The 16,851-nt window shown below is 39.5% G+C and overlaps 1 protein-coding gene across 1 annotated transcript in view; it reads right to left on the reverse strand.

Annotated features, from left to right (window-relative positions):
* The window catches only part of pth2ra (parathyroid hormone 2 receptor a), a gene marked incomplete at its 3' end in the record, with an annotated part of 39,968 nt that extends 24,248 nt beyond the window's left edge, over nt 1-15,720 (reverse strand). The window contains exons 1-5 of the mRNA XM_080498766.1: nt 15,688-15,720; nt 9,852-9,957; nt 8,080-8,190; nt 6,396-6,520; nt 4,534-4,631 (exon numbers count right to left, since the gene is read on the reverse strand). Of these exons, the coding sequence (XP_080354892.1) occupies nt 4,534-4,631; nt 6,396-6,520; nt 8,080-8,190; nt 9,852-9,957 (440 nt within the window). The 5' untranslated portion in view covers nt 15,688-15,720. The remainder of the gene's footprint in view (nt 1-4,533; nt 4,632-6,395; nt 6,521-8,079; nt 8,191-9,851; nt 9,958-15,687) is intronic.
* Nucleotides 15,721-16,851: the final 1,131 nt, after the last annotated feature.

A 16,851-nucleotide genomic window follows, 5' to 3' on the forward strand; every position in this document is an offset into this window, starting at 1 on the left:
AAATTCTTTTTTTTTTTTTTGGGGGGGGGGGGTGTAGTTCTTTTCACATGACCTGTCAGCACCATCCAAATGTTCTCCTGTCTGCTGGATGAGCTTTGTTCTCCAGTTTTGTACAGCATATTGCATGTCCACCTTTTCCCCCTTCAGGAAGATGAGCTGATGAGCAGATGAATAAATCTGCCCACTTCTGGCACACAAATGAAGTGTTGACGCAGCACAAGCCCGTCCTGCAAAATAATTGGCTTATCGAGCACTTCAACAACCAGATGTGCTTTAAGTTTTTCCACAATGGTAAGACTGTAACCCCGTCACGGTCGGTATGAGGCTCCAGCAGCGACACGCATTCACAACTGCATGCTTTAGGATAAGCCATATAAGTATATAAGCCAGCACAGCACTTCCATACTCTCTCTCGGCTCTCAGGTCTTCATGAATGTTGTGAAATGTTTTGGAGTTGTCAGTAGTGGTGTGTAAATGCATATACAGCCGTATTATTCTATTCTCACAAGTACAGATGATTATGTATGATTTCGTCATCTCTTCCGGGGTTGAAGATGATGAAAGTAATTTCCTGAAAGGTTGCAAAGCTGGTTGAAGATGAATTTCTATTATTCATTTATTGGCTTCCATGAATCAATTAATTAGTGAGCTAAAAGAGAGGCAGCTGTATTTATGCTGACCTAAATATTAAAGCAGAGTGGGAGCATTTTCCCACAATACCCTGTTTTTACTGATCTCACTATATTGCTTTACGTCACGTGGATATCACTTAGCTCAGCACGGTCATGTTAAAATGGTTGATTGTGGTTTGCAAAGGTTAATGCACTGCTGCAGTGTAAATTAAGCCTCGTGCTGTGTAATGTAAACTGTTTACAGTATCAGTGGAGGAAAACAACAGAAACCCACATGAGAACTGTGGGAGGTTAAGGGTTAGGGTAAAATCTTAATCAGAGATTTGTGAGCAGCTTTGTCTTCAGTTAAACAGATGCCAAATATAAGACTTCAATATTTAAAATAATTAATATCTGGATGGTTCCTTGAAATGTTCAACCCTATGCACTCGGAAGTTTAATAAGCAGCTTCTATCAGCATGACACCGTCCTGACACGTCCACAATCGTTGTGTTACATGTTGTTCACTCAACCTTCCATTTCTGTCACTCACATGGGCAGCCCATTGACAACGTGTTCATACTCGAGTCAAATCTGGTGACAGTTTGGTTTTCAGTCTCTGCACTTACTGACCTCCATGGCACCAGTGACATAATATTGACTGTGATAAAGATGTTTATGGTGAGCCGCGTGATGAAGGGTCAAAAGTCTTCAACCACAAACCTGACTGCAATGAGAGACTCCTCATTAGGCTATCATAGGCGCTCTTGGTGGTGTTAGATATTTATCAGATGCGGGTGTGTTGAAACAGAGAGGGTGCGAATATGGAGAAGAGTGGATTTCTAGCATCACTGGTGTAGGCTAACCTCAGGTATTGATCTCAGATTGTGACATAGCTGTAGAGTGACACTGTCCTGCAAGACAGCAAGCGTTAATGAGGGTCATATATGTTCCACCAGATGTTGTCACGACTGGAGGCAACTTCAGTCCTTCACCTACAAAACAGTGATGTCTCTGTACATGAATATTTAACCAGCAACATGCACGTTCATTCTGGGCAAATTACATGGTGGTGAAGGTGCTTGGGTGCAGCTGTGAATGGAAGTAGAGTCCAGTCATCTTGTTCTGCTGGTGGTCGGGGTGTACTCTGCATACCTACTCTGCTTGGATTGGCTCCAAACCCCAAGATCCAGATGGATGGATGGATGGATGGATGAAGAAATCTTAAGAAGAAATGCAATAGTTGAGGATTTTAACTAATCTTCACTTATTTCCACATCAACCCCTCTAGACCTAGTCGACTCACACCTTGGATCTCATCTGTAACCGATGTTTTCTGTTTTCAGTTTTGTTTTAGCTTTTTTTAATTTCTCATTATTCCTATCTGTCCGGCTCCTACCATTCAGTTTCTGGCTCTACACTGAAAGCAGAGTGATTATGGTCAAGTTGGCTATTGTATTACAGGAGTTCAAGGTGGCCAAGGATACTCAAAGGGTGTTTAAAATCTGGATAGATTCACTACAGCTGCTTTAATGCACCATAATTATCCTGGGGATCAGAACCTCACCGGTGGTTATTCCAATGCCACGGATGGCTTAAAATGATGGTTTCCTTGGGGATGTACATGAAAAGTGGCGACACTTCTATCCACATCAAAGCTTTTATTTCACTAGACACATTTGAGACACAAATAGTGCTTGATTGTTTACCTGTAAAGTGTGCTTTGATTGACGTCACCCTTTTATACAAAGAAAACCACCTGAGTCACCTTTTGTGAGAAAAAAAAAAAAGCAATGGCTGAATTTTTCTGTGGCTTCTGGGTAGAGCATTGTATACATTGCTGAAGGCTTTTTTTCTAATTATCTGATGTTAATGTAATAATACGCCTATTGGATTGAAAGTCATTATTGTGCTCAAATTATATGACACTCATGGATCCTTTTTCGGTTTATTTTTACAGCAACTCTCTCAATAAAACAGTCTTAAATCCTCATGATCAGTTTGATAAGCACTGTATGAACCTTCCCCCATCTCTATCAATATAGCTTATTAGTTAGGGTCTGTTACTGCACTGCTGGATATAAACATCTATTAAACACAGAGTCCAAAGTAAACTGTAACTTTGGACTCAGTATTTGTTTCTGTTGTTCTTTTGGTTCTTGCCAAATACATAAAAAAAAATCAATTGGAGTCACGTGAGTTAAAATAAGTAGTATTTCACATCACTTCAGGAAATTCTGACACTTTCGGCCATTGTTGCGTATGTAGCCATCACACAAATGTCAGTCACCATTAAGGATGCTTAAACCTTCTTTATCCACTTAAAATCTAAAATCACTACATCCACGGTATCAGCTCCATGGAAACATGCCTTATAATGCCGGAAGGCTGCAATGCACCACCTCATCTACTCCGTCTGGGGTTAATTATGTGATAGCGTTGCTTCATGATGAGCACAGCTTGCAGATTCACCTGAGCACAGCGGCTCTCTGGCTGGCCCTGAACCAGTTTGAGGAGGTTCAAGTATGACAAATCAAATTGGATGAGCATGGAATAACATTTTGGCAGTTTTGTTTTTTCCTGCGTGTGTAATGCCTGTCTTACATATTGGCTGAGCAGAACGATGACCATTGGATTCATCATTACGAGACACATGAAATACAACAAGAGGTTTTAGTTAACTAACAGCTGGGTTTGTTGGTAACGATCAAAGGAGCAGGATTTAGGACTGTGAGGAAACAATCATGTTAGATTTCACCGCGCACACTCAGGACATGTACATGACATTGTTTCAAGTGAAAATGCATCAGTTTTGGGTTTTCGCTTTATAAAAGGTTCACCATTTACATTTCACTGTTTTGAAAATATCTATTCATAAGGAAATGACAGAAATGGTCAAAATGATGTCGTTTTCATGGAGGGCCACTAGTGGCAGCTGTATATTGTTTGTGTGATGAAACCACGCACACACGTGCACAGAGAACAACATGTTATAAACATTAACAATGGGAGTACATGGACATTCATATAGACAGAAAGTGAAGTTGGATTGCTATTTCAGGTGACTCTCAACTGTAAAACTACCAAGTCCCAGGAGCATCTGGACAGAGTCATGATACTCTGGAGGCAGCCATTGTTGTTATGGTCCAACTACCATGCATGTGTAGAACTATTTAATACACAGTCGGTTTCCCTCATTTCCACAGCAACTGAATATTTTTGAAAGTTCCCACCGTGAGAGCTGTTTTCAGTGGCTTTGAGCACTGGTGATAGGAATTTTGTCCTTGAGAAGTGCTACAAAAATTGTTGAATCCAAACAGGAAAAAATTTGTAAAATGAAACTGTGATGAATCTCGAGATCTTTGTTCCTCTTTGTTTTGTTGTAATTCATTTGAAAAGGCTTAATGATAGGTGTTCACAAATACCTTTTGTGTTTTGTATTGCTTCTTTCTAAATTCAGATTTTTAAATTTTTTTTGTAATTATGCTCCCAGCTGTGTGCTACAATGATGTTCACCATCACACCACCATCTGAAACTAAGAGATTATCTTCTGGGAGCCTATTTCACAAGACAAACCCATTGTCAAGTTGTAAACGCAACCCTCCACTTAACATGGATAGAAGCACAGCAAGGACACAATTAGACGTTCTGAGGAATATTACTGCGTGTGATTGCTAGTTTCTAAAGCTGCCAGTGGAGTGCACATCATTGAACGCTGGAGTACCTGGAGTTGATAATTTTTCAACAGACGAAGTGAATATGCACACAGGAGGAAACAACCTCCTGCTGCTTTTCCACTTCTGGGTGTTTTTGTGATCATTGGCTGATCGAATGTTGTGATTTACCCTGCAGTTTCCCAAGACATACACACACACAAAAAAAACCCAACAACATTTAAGCAAGAACAAAGTCTACTCTCACCTAAAGTATCCGATGATGAGGATGGCCACGAGCAGCGAGCTGAAGGAAACAGCGTAGCCGACGGTGTACATGACCGAGAGCCGCTCAAAGAAGTCCTGCTGTGAACACAAGGGGACAAATGTGGTGTGATTCAGTGCACTCAGAAACTCTCATGAAACGCACTCGAACATGACTCCGAGTAAAACAGGAAATAGCTGAGAAAACTATAAAAAAAAAAACTCTGACTGCCGATTTTTTTAAAAGGTTTCACTGAAAAACCAAAAGAAAGACAGGAGAGCTATAAGTCATTTATCTCTGACACACAAAGTACAAAACAGAAAAGAGGTGTTTTTCCAGCTGAAATCGGGGGTCACTGGTTAAAAAGACGACTTTAGCACTCTCCAAGATATTTTAATTTTACACAGAGCTGATATTCACATGAGCTTCTAAAATGAACGAGTTGAACCTTGAAGTTTTGATTCAATTCCTGTCTTTTATCCAACAGGAATTCAGTTCTAATCTATGCACACAAGCAACAAATCTGAGTTTTATCAAAGCTCCTTGGTTATAAATCGCACATCAATGGAAAGCATACCTGCATCCATTTCCGATGTGACATTGTGCATTCATTTAATTAGCGGCAGTAAATGCAGAAAAAAGCATTTCTATGCTGTTTGTTACTACTGATTCTTGTTTTGAGACGCTGTAAGAATCCAAGAATCAGGACGAGGTCGAAGCAATACTACAAATCCAAACTGACATAGTCCTGCTGTGACTGCCCTTCAAAATGTTCGTTGGAATATGATCATGTGGAGAAATGTTTTGTTCACTGATGAGTCAGGATTTAGCCGTTTTGAATCACAGGGTCAAAGTGTGGAAGGATGCAGTGAAGAGTGTGTGATAAGATTGGAGTCAATCGAACTAAAGAGAGCTGTTGAGATGAAATTCTATGCCAATCCCACATCTTCACAGTCCGGGACCTAACTCTATCTGCTAAGATGACCCTCATAAAGCATATTTATTTGAGACCTTCTCCAGAGTGGAGAGGACGGAAGAGCCTACAGCAGTCTTATGTCAACCCCAGAGGACACTTGTTGGATCAGCAGATCGTGTCAGAGTGTCCATCACAAACATGTTGGCAGGCTTGAAATAAATGTGATGGAAGAAATGGAGCCGACGCAAAGCAGTGGGGAGTTCTGTTTATTATATGAATAAATTGAAGGAAAACGAGATATATTGACAATTTAACAAACGTCAATCATTCAAGAAAAGTAGCTTGGCAGTGATGTGGGATGAGGTTCATGAGTCCTTCAGTCACATTTATAAATATATGAATAATTGAAATTTGCCTGCTTGAGTCGATTTCTCACTATGATTTTAACAATCACAGTTGTTGGGTTTTTTTTACAATTCACCCAGGAACCGTTCACGTCACACTTCCTGCTTGAGTCGATTTCTCACTGTAATTTTAACAATCACAGTTGTTGGGGTTTTTTTTTTACAATTCTCTACAAACACACAAGTGAGGAGTGTATTTGGCAAAAGATAAATATTAACTGTGTTCTCAGAGAATCTGCTCTGTGTTGCTGCTTTGTATTTCCTTAAGTTGCCATCGCAATTCTGTAGTGATCGATCATGGTGTCCCATGTTCATTAGCACATACATCATGAAGAAAACCTTTGAAATACAAAAAAATGCAATGCATGTTCTTCTCGGATTCCACACATGCTATAGAACAGATTCCGCCTTACACTTTTCGGACAGTCGCCGTGATGTTTTACAGCCAACAACCACTCGGAAGTATGGAGTAATGCTGTCAATCTATGTTTGAATCTGAGTCAGAATGACATTTGAGGCAGATTCGTTGTGAAGTAGATACTCACTCTTCCTTCCTCGTTGCCTAAGGGCTGCAGGAAGCTCACACACTCCGTGTAGTTGGCCCACGTTTTGTTCCAGTTCTCCACAAACACCCAGGAACCGTTCACGTCACACTTCCTGTAGGCATGTCCTGTGAAAAAAAAAAAAAAAAAAAAAAAAAAAAAAATATATATATATATATATATATACACACACACATATATATATATATATATATATATATATATATATATATATATATATATATATATATATATATATATATATACATATACATATGTGTGTATATTGTATGAGTGTCTACATAAGTCTTCTACATTAGATAACATTCTCACTGTTATATTACATATATAATACTAACTCTCCTGAATACAGAAAGATAATTATAAAATTTTGAAGAAGGGGTACGATTTGATAAGTTTTCTTTTTCCTGCACCTTTTCAGGCATGTCAATCAGATATGCGACGTGTGTGTGTCTGTGTGTGTGTGTAGGTATACTTTATCATGGAATCACATATTTTCAATAAATATATTCATAAGATATAATTTAATTATTTATTATCATCAAATTGTTGATATATTTTTTGAATACGTGTGTGTATGCATATAGGGATATTTCTGTATTTGTACAAAATGTCACATGCCTGAAGTGAATAAATAAAAAAAAAAAATGTTTTAATCTTTCAGGTGATTTCCAGCATATGCAGCATGTTTGAAATGAAAATGTACAACAAGTGATGCCTACACAAACTATTCATGGTCAATATAATTTGGGCTCCATCACAAGAATTTAAGATATATGAGAAGAAAGAAACTTGCATAGATATCTGCCGCTTTAAGGTCATTTGGCACACCTTTGACTGCAATTACAGCACCAAGGACATCAACTGCACTGTGTAACCTCCATTTCAATAATCTTGACAGTGTTTGCATGAATTATTTGTCGTTCAGTTGAATTAGGGCAGTCAATTTAAAAGGGGTGAAAACACTCATTTCACCCTGCATATCACTGATATTCATTTTAACACAAAAATAAAATGTTTTTCTGCAAAAGAAAAAGTCAACTTGTATTGATCATTGTTTCATGTATAACAGTCTGGAAAAGGGAAAACATCTGAGAAAGGTGATTTTTTAAAACGTATTATCAGCATTATAAAAGGGGCTTGAAATGCGTGTCTGGGAGCAGCAAGCTTAAGTTGGCCTGTGAAGTTTACTTTATGAGCGCTTGAAGGAATCAGGACCTCATATATAAAATTATATTCACACAATGTACTTTTTTTTTTTCCCTGTAAATTATCGATCTTATCAAGGACAAAATCTTCCTGTGCACTTGTTTAAATCATATGCAAGTGATTGTGATCCCTTTTGTGTAATTATGCCTCTTGTTAGGATTAAACTGCTTTATGCAAGCAGAGCCTGGTTGTCTTCTCCTACAACTCTTTTCGCTACACCTGTTAGGCAAGACATGTAACACGCTCCTCGTCCTGCATTTAAAGCTCCTTTTCACTGAAAACATGTCGACATTTTTCCGAAGTCTTTCAATAAGATGCACTTAAAAAAACATCTGTATTACTATGTGTCAACAGCCAAGATGGTCTAATTTTGAGCCTGCAATTTAGGTTCCTCACTATTTTCTTCAGAGCATTTGCGATGGCGTGTCTGTGAAAGCTGGTATAGAAAACAGTTAACCTCTGTGATTGAAGTCATAGATGTAAGCTGGACAGGGAACCTTGGTCACCCGGCCAGGTAAGCCCTGAGGCCAACAGATAAGTCCATCCCAGTCTGGGGGGCACGCCTCATCTGCAGCGAGAAGGAGAGGGATTCAGCACGTTTGTTACCGATACCTGGTTAGTGTTTTAAATTTGAATAGGAGTTAAAATATTATTATATAATATATTGTATACAATGTATTCTCATTCTGGATGGCATGTGTGTGCTCAGTTTGATGTGGAAAAAAGCCAAAGTTGACACTGGCACTGATGTTTGATTCTACACCTGTGGTGGATCTCTCGACCTCTGATGAAGCTGGTTGTCCGTTCATTGTCACATCCTATCTGATCTTCGATGTCGCTGCTCCTGCTGGCTGCTGTGATATGCATGTAATTGCACACATTTATCTCAACATCCCAGAGGCACTCAGACTTTATGCTGCGGGACGAAGGCAGCTCTCGGCTGTTAACAGGCCATCAGTGGATCCCATCTTGCTTCTGCACAATCTTAGATTACGCTCAGTGATGGGAAAATAAATCATGTGTTACGCATTTGTCACTTTACTATATTGTTCCCTGTGGATTGTGATTCAGTTAACTATCTGTTAACTTAACCTTACACATGTCCACATATCAGCACAAATCCTCATAAAGTAAATGGGATTAACACAGGAGCCATCGTTTATACTCTTTAATAACACAATGTATCCACTTCCAAGTCAGCAGCTCATAAACAGCCAGCTGCAGGCTTAACTTTTCACTTCCACAAGTTGTTGCTCTAACAGCTTTTGCATAAAAGCGAGGAAAGGTCAAGGAGCCACTTTGTCTGCATGCACTGTGGGAAGGCATGAATGCCACATTTTATCTGGAAAAACATGCAGAAAAGAAAAAAAGACAACCGTAGGTTCGTGCTTTGTCCTGCATTACGGAAACATTTGTACCACATGTTACAGTGCAGAATGTGAGGAAACCTGCAAAGAAAACTTATTCCGGACAATAGTTTGCCAGCTTTACCATCGAAGAGTAATTTTTAGCACCAATGTTCCAAAAATAAATCTGTCTGGCACCTATAAACATTGTTAACCTTGTAAATGAACATAACACGGCAAAGAGGACGGTCCATATTGAACTACACTCTATTTCCCTTGGTTCAATCAACACTTAGCTTATTGGGGTCTGGGGTTAGAAAGGCAACATTAATCCCTCGTGTTGAAAAGCACCATGCCGCTCTAGCATGACAAAGAAGTCCAGGGCTTGTCTATATATATGTATATATATATATATACATATATATAAACCCTTCACATTCAATTCTGCAGGCGTCTTCATTTTTGGAACTGTTTTTAAAATGTTGTGGATTGTGTCTGATGTTGTTTTAATGTTTACATTTCTCTGTCAGTGGGCTGAAATTGTAAACTCGTACAACACATAAATCCAGCAATCAATTAAGAAACTGTGCTGTGAATATCTTTTCATGAAGCAAGATATTCTCCAATTTTAACCTGTTGATCTATTTCAGTTTTCAAAAATGAGTTAGACATCAAATCATAGCTGGAAATTAAAGGACCTTGTGCATTTTGGCTATACAAACAAGTTTCCAACACCAATCTGGATACCATTCTGCAGCACTTTGTGTAAAGAAAATTCATTTAAATTTAAATTGAAGTGTCACTGATTTGAACATTGGTCCCAGCGTGCAGCACTAAGTGCACTTTAAAGAGGCGGATTACTCTCCGTGCAGCTCTTTTGTACCTGTGGTCCCTGGGTCAATGTTGGAAAGGTTCCGGTAGCACTCCATTTTGATTTCATACAGTATGTACATCTGCTCCTGTGCAGACAGGGGATCATCAAACTCCATCTGTGGAGCACAACAAACAAAATCAAATCTGTGACCCCCCACCCCCACCCCGTGTCTGATGAATCACCCAGGGTCTGAAGTCTCAGGCACAGTTGGCACATTTCGCTGCTTTCCCATCTGCTTGGAGCCAGCCAGACCAACTGTGAATGAGTGAACCCATGACTAAAAGAAAAAGGCAGCAATAAATTTTCATTTTGAAAGTTTGTGCTGGAGAAAAATCTGTACGTTGAATTCTATTTTTGTGCATAGTACATGTTCTACTGGTACATTTATGATTGGCTCCAATAACGTGCTATACCGTGAGAATCCAAGAGTGTAATGTCACTAGCCAGTTTCACCCATTCACCTTCGTCCTTGCTTTATAAAGTTAAAAATCACAGGGTACGAGAAGGGTGAAGCTGGCTTGACCTTGATCCTTCTGACTTTTTGGGGTTTTAAGCACGAGGTGTCAGAAAAGTGACCGCACCGATAACACGGTTTCATGGCGACATCGATTTTTGATTCTACATTGTCAGCTCTTCCAAACACAGCGAGGCAGAACTGGATGGTTCGTCCAGCTAATGGTGAATCAGGTTAGTTTTACCCGACTGATGATATGGTCGCAATACTGACCCCCATGCCCAACCTCAAAACAGGGCAACTCCTCACTGAGACGAGAGTGAAGAACATGACCTCCCTGTGTGCCCTCATCAATTTGTGTTTATATGGAACTACTTTTCCCCCTGCTGATCGTAATGTTTATTACATGGTTGCTGGTGTGGCACACAAAGTGCTACATGTAATATCAACTGAAGTGAGCTTAAGGCAGCATCTCGTGCAGTGTATAAAGTTTGACTGCAGGGCCGCTACTACTTATTGCTATTGCTAATTGACCTATTGATCACGTTATTATTGTTTTTAGTTGTCAATCAATTGTTCGACCACTATTCCCAAAGCTTAAGACGTAGTCTATGGTCGCTATTTAACACAATATAAGCACACAAACCACACAAGCCAGATGGTGATACTGAGAACATTCAGACAGTGGGACTTATCCTGATTCAGACATGTCAATCTACTTCCAGTTTTACATCAAATTACATTTAGATCTCATGCAGCTGTTGTTTGGCACAAGAGAATAAAGCAAACAAACTCGTATTTCACAGAAACAAACAAAATAATTCAATGAACAAAACTATTTAAAATAAATATGGTTAATAAGATTTGACTTTTGCTCAATCTGTGTTCCTTAAGGTTGTAACTAGAGTGATTTTTCACATTTGTTTGTTAGGATTGTGTGTATGCAACAGTAATACAGACAGATTGGCCAAAGAAGACAAGAAAAGTACTTTTTTTTTTTTATCCTGTTCACTTTTTTCCAAGTCGCTCATTATTGCCACTTTAATCTTCTGCTTTGTATTTGACTGATGCTTTAATGACTTTTCACATGGAGATCTGGCACAGTGTGTGATGAACCTATGTGTCGATAAGATCTTTGTGACATTTCACCAGCGGGGATAATTGAGTCCCTGTTTTCTTAGTGATGGAGGCACAGTGTGAAAACGTACATGCAGCAGCTGTTGGAAATTAGGACATTATGCTATTTTTACAGTCTGGGTACTTGTGTATAAGTCCTTGTGTGATGCTGGCGAATTTCCAGATTCACACACATTTTTTACGCAGCCTTGTATTGAGATGTGAAAGGCTCTCCGTAAACTTATCCAGCATTCATATGAAGGCTCATTCTCAGTGAGAACAGGCAGGAATTGAACGGTGACCCTGAAACTGCACAGCAATCTTCATGTAGAGAATATGAAGCAGGAGGAGCCGAGTGAGTTCGCAAGGTTGCACACATTAAATGTGTCCTCCAGGAGCACACTCTGGATGCTTTAGTCTGGATCAATCAAAATATCGCAGGAAAAACCCCCAAAAAACACTGAACTTTGGTACAAAAGCACAGATAACATCCTGAATATACTCTGTTCCACAGCATGTTTCTAAAACTTCTTGTGGCGACACCAATAAAATCTTTTCTTCCCTTCTGACTGGAGGTAGTTGTTTGTGACTACTTTCCCGACGTGATGCTGGAGATGGGGAAAAAAAAGTTGTTTCTGTATATGTACACTTAATTAGAGGGTAACAAAGCAAACCTTGTTATTGGCACAGCAGTCATGTCGTTGACTCGTCTTTAATTCAATTAATACATAAAGTCATCCAGTTTACAACGGAAAGTCTAAGTCTGCTAGGTTTTTCATGTGAATTAGGAAATATCTCCACACAGTCCAAGGTCTAGTTTACACAACAATCAATGGAAATTAAACAGGGTTTTTTTTTCTCCATTTTTGTTTAAGAAAAGTAACAGAAACCTTGAAGACAAAATGATGTAGTTTTAAAAATTGGACCACTATTTGGTGCTGTGTCTATATAATACAACCTTACCATACAGAGAAGAAAAAACATTTGAGCTCCTTTAAACTGTCTTTCTTCTCAGCATCTGCTGTATGAAAGAAATGTGTGTGTGTGGAGTAAATGTACATGTGTGCTGTGAAATTCGACAGAAACAGCACCTTCATTCCTTATTTGTTATTGTCAAACTTCTTGCACATGCCCTGAACTATTAACTACAATTGTACTGCACTTTTCCCTGTTTACACAGAGATGGAACATTTTCAAAAGGTTCTGTTCTCACCAATGCCGGGTAAACAAACATACATTTTCAATTTCCCATCTAAATGTAGCCATCTGTGCTTCTTTAACAAAGAACAATTATTATAGACCATTATTTGTAAAAAAAAAAAAAATTTTACATACCACAGATAATTAGTGGGACAGTATGATGAAGAAATACAGTTTAAAGGTGTTTGAATGCTTCCTGTTCTCTGTTTGGATGTGTGGGTGATTGTACTTAAAAAAAAAACAACAAATGCACATGCACACATACACACACAGCAACCACTGGTAAACTTTTCTGAAACGAAAATAGAAAAAAAAATACATACAGTTTTCATTTCACCATTATTGTGTAAATGAAATCTATTTATATCACTCTTTGGTACAATTGCTGCCCAACATACATCACAAGTCCTAATCTATACTTTTATGGCTAAAGCAAAGCAGTATTGGCCACTTGGCACTGGGTTCTAGTCATTTTCTGAGATGGGATGGACCGACAGTCTGTCCAGAATGTGCTTTATGCCCCAGTTTCCTCCAGGATTGCCTCCAGTCCTCCAGTTAGTGGGATGGATGAATGAACCTCCTTTTGCAGCTTTCATTTTCTGGCAGCTGCAGATCAAACCTGTGCTGTATGCATATTAACTTTGGATCAATCGTCCTTTCTTCACAGAGTAAAAAGTTGGCTTTGCCTTCTGACTTCTGTTCTATTGACATTATTCCAGGACAGCTTTATTCAAAGACTGTCAGATGAATACAAACAAGCTCCAGAGCCTCTGTTAAGCAATTTGCTGCTGCCTTGACCTTTGTTTGCACTGAATCCAAGCATTCCTCATTGTGCCTTTTAGAGTAATTTTATCCAAGTAGGCGAAATCCAATTGAATCCCATTGTGTGTATATGTATAAATCTTCCTTCATAAATTGAAATTAGGGTTTTGTTTTAGCTAATTGAGATTCCATAAACGAGGTTTTAAATACATCAATGCATTTGAGCCGGATAAATATGTTTACAGAGGGGAGTCTTTCTAGCAGATTTGCCATTTGTTTTCCCTCCTTGCTGCGTGCCACATTACACATGCCCCATCTTCAAAAATCAAAGGGGAACACTGCTCTGTATGGCTTCCATTGATATGCTCACTTTCCTCCCCTTTTTCTTGTGCCATTTGAAGCGAGAACAAAGTACTGGCAGGATTTAAATGTTTCAGCCAGCAAATGCAGGGTTTGCATGTGAGATAAGCATGTTCATATATATATATATATATATATATATATATATAACTGAATTTTACTTTTTACTTCCAGCAATATGACATTTCTCACTTGGAAAGAATAGTAAAATAAATTCAATATGTGGCATACAGTCACATCAGATATTGGATCACATCTTTTTTTTTTTGCACACACACACGCACGCGTGCGCGCACGCACGCACACACACACACACACACACACACACACACACACACACACACACACACACACACACACACACACAACAGCATTCATATGCAGATTCGAAAGAAGTCTGTAGGCAGCCCTTTATACGGTTTCCAAGAGATTGGCAGAGGTGCGATTGCCATCACGTACGTTTAATCTCTGCGTGTACAAAAATTAATCTATAGCATGTCTAATGTCAGAAGCACATGTCAAGATCCGCATGCAGCTTCAAAGCTACAATCATGCATGAGATTTAGAGAGGGCAGATATCGTGGTCACGGTCAGGAACGACAGGGCAGAGAACTTAGAATCAGTTCAGAACAATAACACACTGAGGAGAATGAGAATTAGGAAACTCGTTCGTTGTCATCTTGTAGCACTACAAAACACTGACATAAATGCACTCCACTCAGATTTCATAGGATTACCAATAATGTCTGCCTCCACTTTAAATAACTATAAAGATATCCATTAAAAAAACGAGCTGGTTGCGATTGTGGTTAAAATGTGTCTGGTTGTTGAAAGGGAGTTTCCTTGGATTGCTATTGATCCGTTAAAGCCAAACAAAAACCTAAACAAATGGGAAGTGGTGCTTTTCTGAGGAAATCCACTGAACTGCAGATGAGAAGGTTTTCTACAAGCACTTTTAATCAGCTTTGATTTTAATGTTTTACTCTTTATTAAAGAAACCCAAAATAACAACACGTAAGTTGTTGAAAACATTTCAGTTTCCTTTGCTCGTTATGTAAGGCAGCAGCTTTGTTCTTAGGGTCTGTTTCACCAGCATGTTGTTTCAATTCAGTTTGTAATATTTCTGGCAAACTGAGCTGGAGGCGCTGTCCATGGTGCTCATGGAGCTGGTGGAATGATCATCCTCTCCTTTCAATCTGATGAAAACTGTGTACCCAACAACAAATGTTTGCAGTTCAATGACTAATATTACAGCATGTCTGGTGACTCACTGAGGGAAGAAATGTGTTCAGCTGAAGGTTTTTTTTTTTTTTTTTTAAGTCTTTCACTTTTTCCTCACAATTTCTTGAAAAAAAATATTCAGGTGAGCTTGTTTCTTAAAGTGAGCTGTCACAATATGACTTCACTAAAATGCAAATGGTTATGCTAAGCAGACCCAATAGGGGTGAAAACCTCTCCAAAGGTGCCAATAGAGGCTAAGGGTGTGATGCTGATGGATATTGACACAACTACAATCAAATTAGAATCAATCTCGTCTGTAGAGGCGTTTCTGCAGTCTTGGCACTGTCATCAAACCGAAGATCAATGATGAAACACTGGCACCAACAAATTAGTTCCTGGAAAGATAGAGACACAATGTGCTGTCTCAAGGGACAACATTTACCTACATAATAAATAACAAAGTGTTTGTTTTTGCCCCTGGCGTTGCTCTTTTTGAACCTGTAGGGCACATTCCCTGCTCCAGTGTGCATATGATATAAACATATACATGCATATTGAATACGCACCCAAAAAAAGAAGTGACGTGTCTTAAGAGTTCACATGTTACGGCTTTGAATAGGTAAAGTCACATCTTTCTTTAAAAAAAAAAGTGGAATTAAATTGCGCACAGATATAGCAACAGATCCAGATTACGTACTGCTCCAGGCTCCGATCAGTGCGTAAATATCTTACCTGTGAGAAAACCGAAGTCCAACACAGGAAAAAGTTGAGGATTAATATTCCGCAGGGCGAGCTCATAGTTCTTAATCCTTGTTGACGCCAAGTCAAACGTTTCCTTTGAATCCCCTGCGTTGCGGGCGCATCATTGGAAAGTTTCAATGCAAGTTGTGGTCCGAAACTGAGCCGTCCATGGCTGTACAGCTGAAAAGATCGCTGCACTGGACTTAAATACAATCCAAATCCCCATCCAGATGCGTCTGCAGGGATTCCAGAGGGTGATCGCCGCGCAGATGACCTGTGAGAGCTGAGCGCCGTGTGTGGAGCAGGAGAGGAACCTTGACGCGGTTCCGTTCAAGTGCGCGATGTGGCAGCGAAAACATTCCATCTGAGCAAGAGAGGGAGGGAGACGGGGAGGGAGGGAGGGAGGGAGGGAGAAAGGGGCATGGGGGGTTTTACATATCATCCAGCGACATTTTTTTTAAAGAAAATATATAGGTTCATATTTTCCCATTTCCTGTGCCTTGCCACCGTGTGATCCAACTGTGGGGAAGATTTTAATGCCTTCATGAGGGTCAGCAGCACTGCAAGGCAAACATCTTCAATTTCTTTTCAATTAAATTTATTCCCTGTGTGTGTGTGTGTGTGTGTGTGTGTGTGTGTGTGTGTGTGTGTGTGTGTGTGTGTGTGTGTGTGTGTGTGTGTGTGTGTGTGTGTGTGTGTGTGTGTGTGTGTGTGTGTGCGTGTGTGTGTGTGTGTGTGTGTGTGCGCGTGTGTGTGTGTGTGTGTGTGTGTGCCTGCTCGCGCATGAGTCACCAATCACACAGAAACAAAAACTCCTCAAATTGAGGAATAATATCAGAAAAAAAAGTTTGTCTCTTAAAAAGCCTTCTGTGATCAGATGATACAAAATTTAAAGAGCAGAGGGAGCATCTCAGTTTTTTCTATGAGCACAAAAGCCATCATCTCTAATGGAAGAGGTTGCATTATTGCCCTGTGGTGCTTGCAGCTTCCACCTTTGGAGAGGCTTTATCATTGCTGAAGACTATAGAAGAGGTTTCAGAATAGAGTCCGCTTCCATCCAGACATCTTTTTCAGGGAAGGCCGTACATATTGCAGCAAAGTGAGTCAGACTCCATCCTTCATAGCAGTACGCCTTCACAGTAGAAGACTCCAGGT

This window comes from Blennius ocellaris (genome assembly GCF_963422515.1).
Source record: "Blennius ocellaris genome assembly, chromosome: 6".
In the NCBI taxonomy this organism is placed as follows: Eukaryota; Metazoa; Chordata; class Actinopteri; order Blenniiformes; family Blenniidae; genus Blennius; species Blennius ocellaris.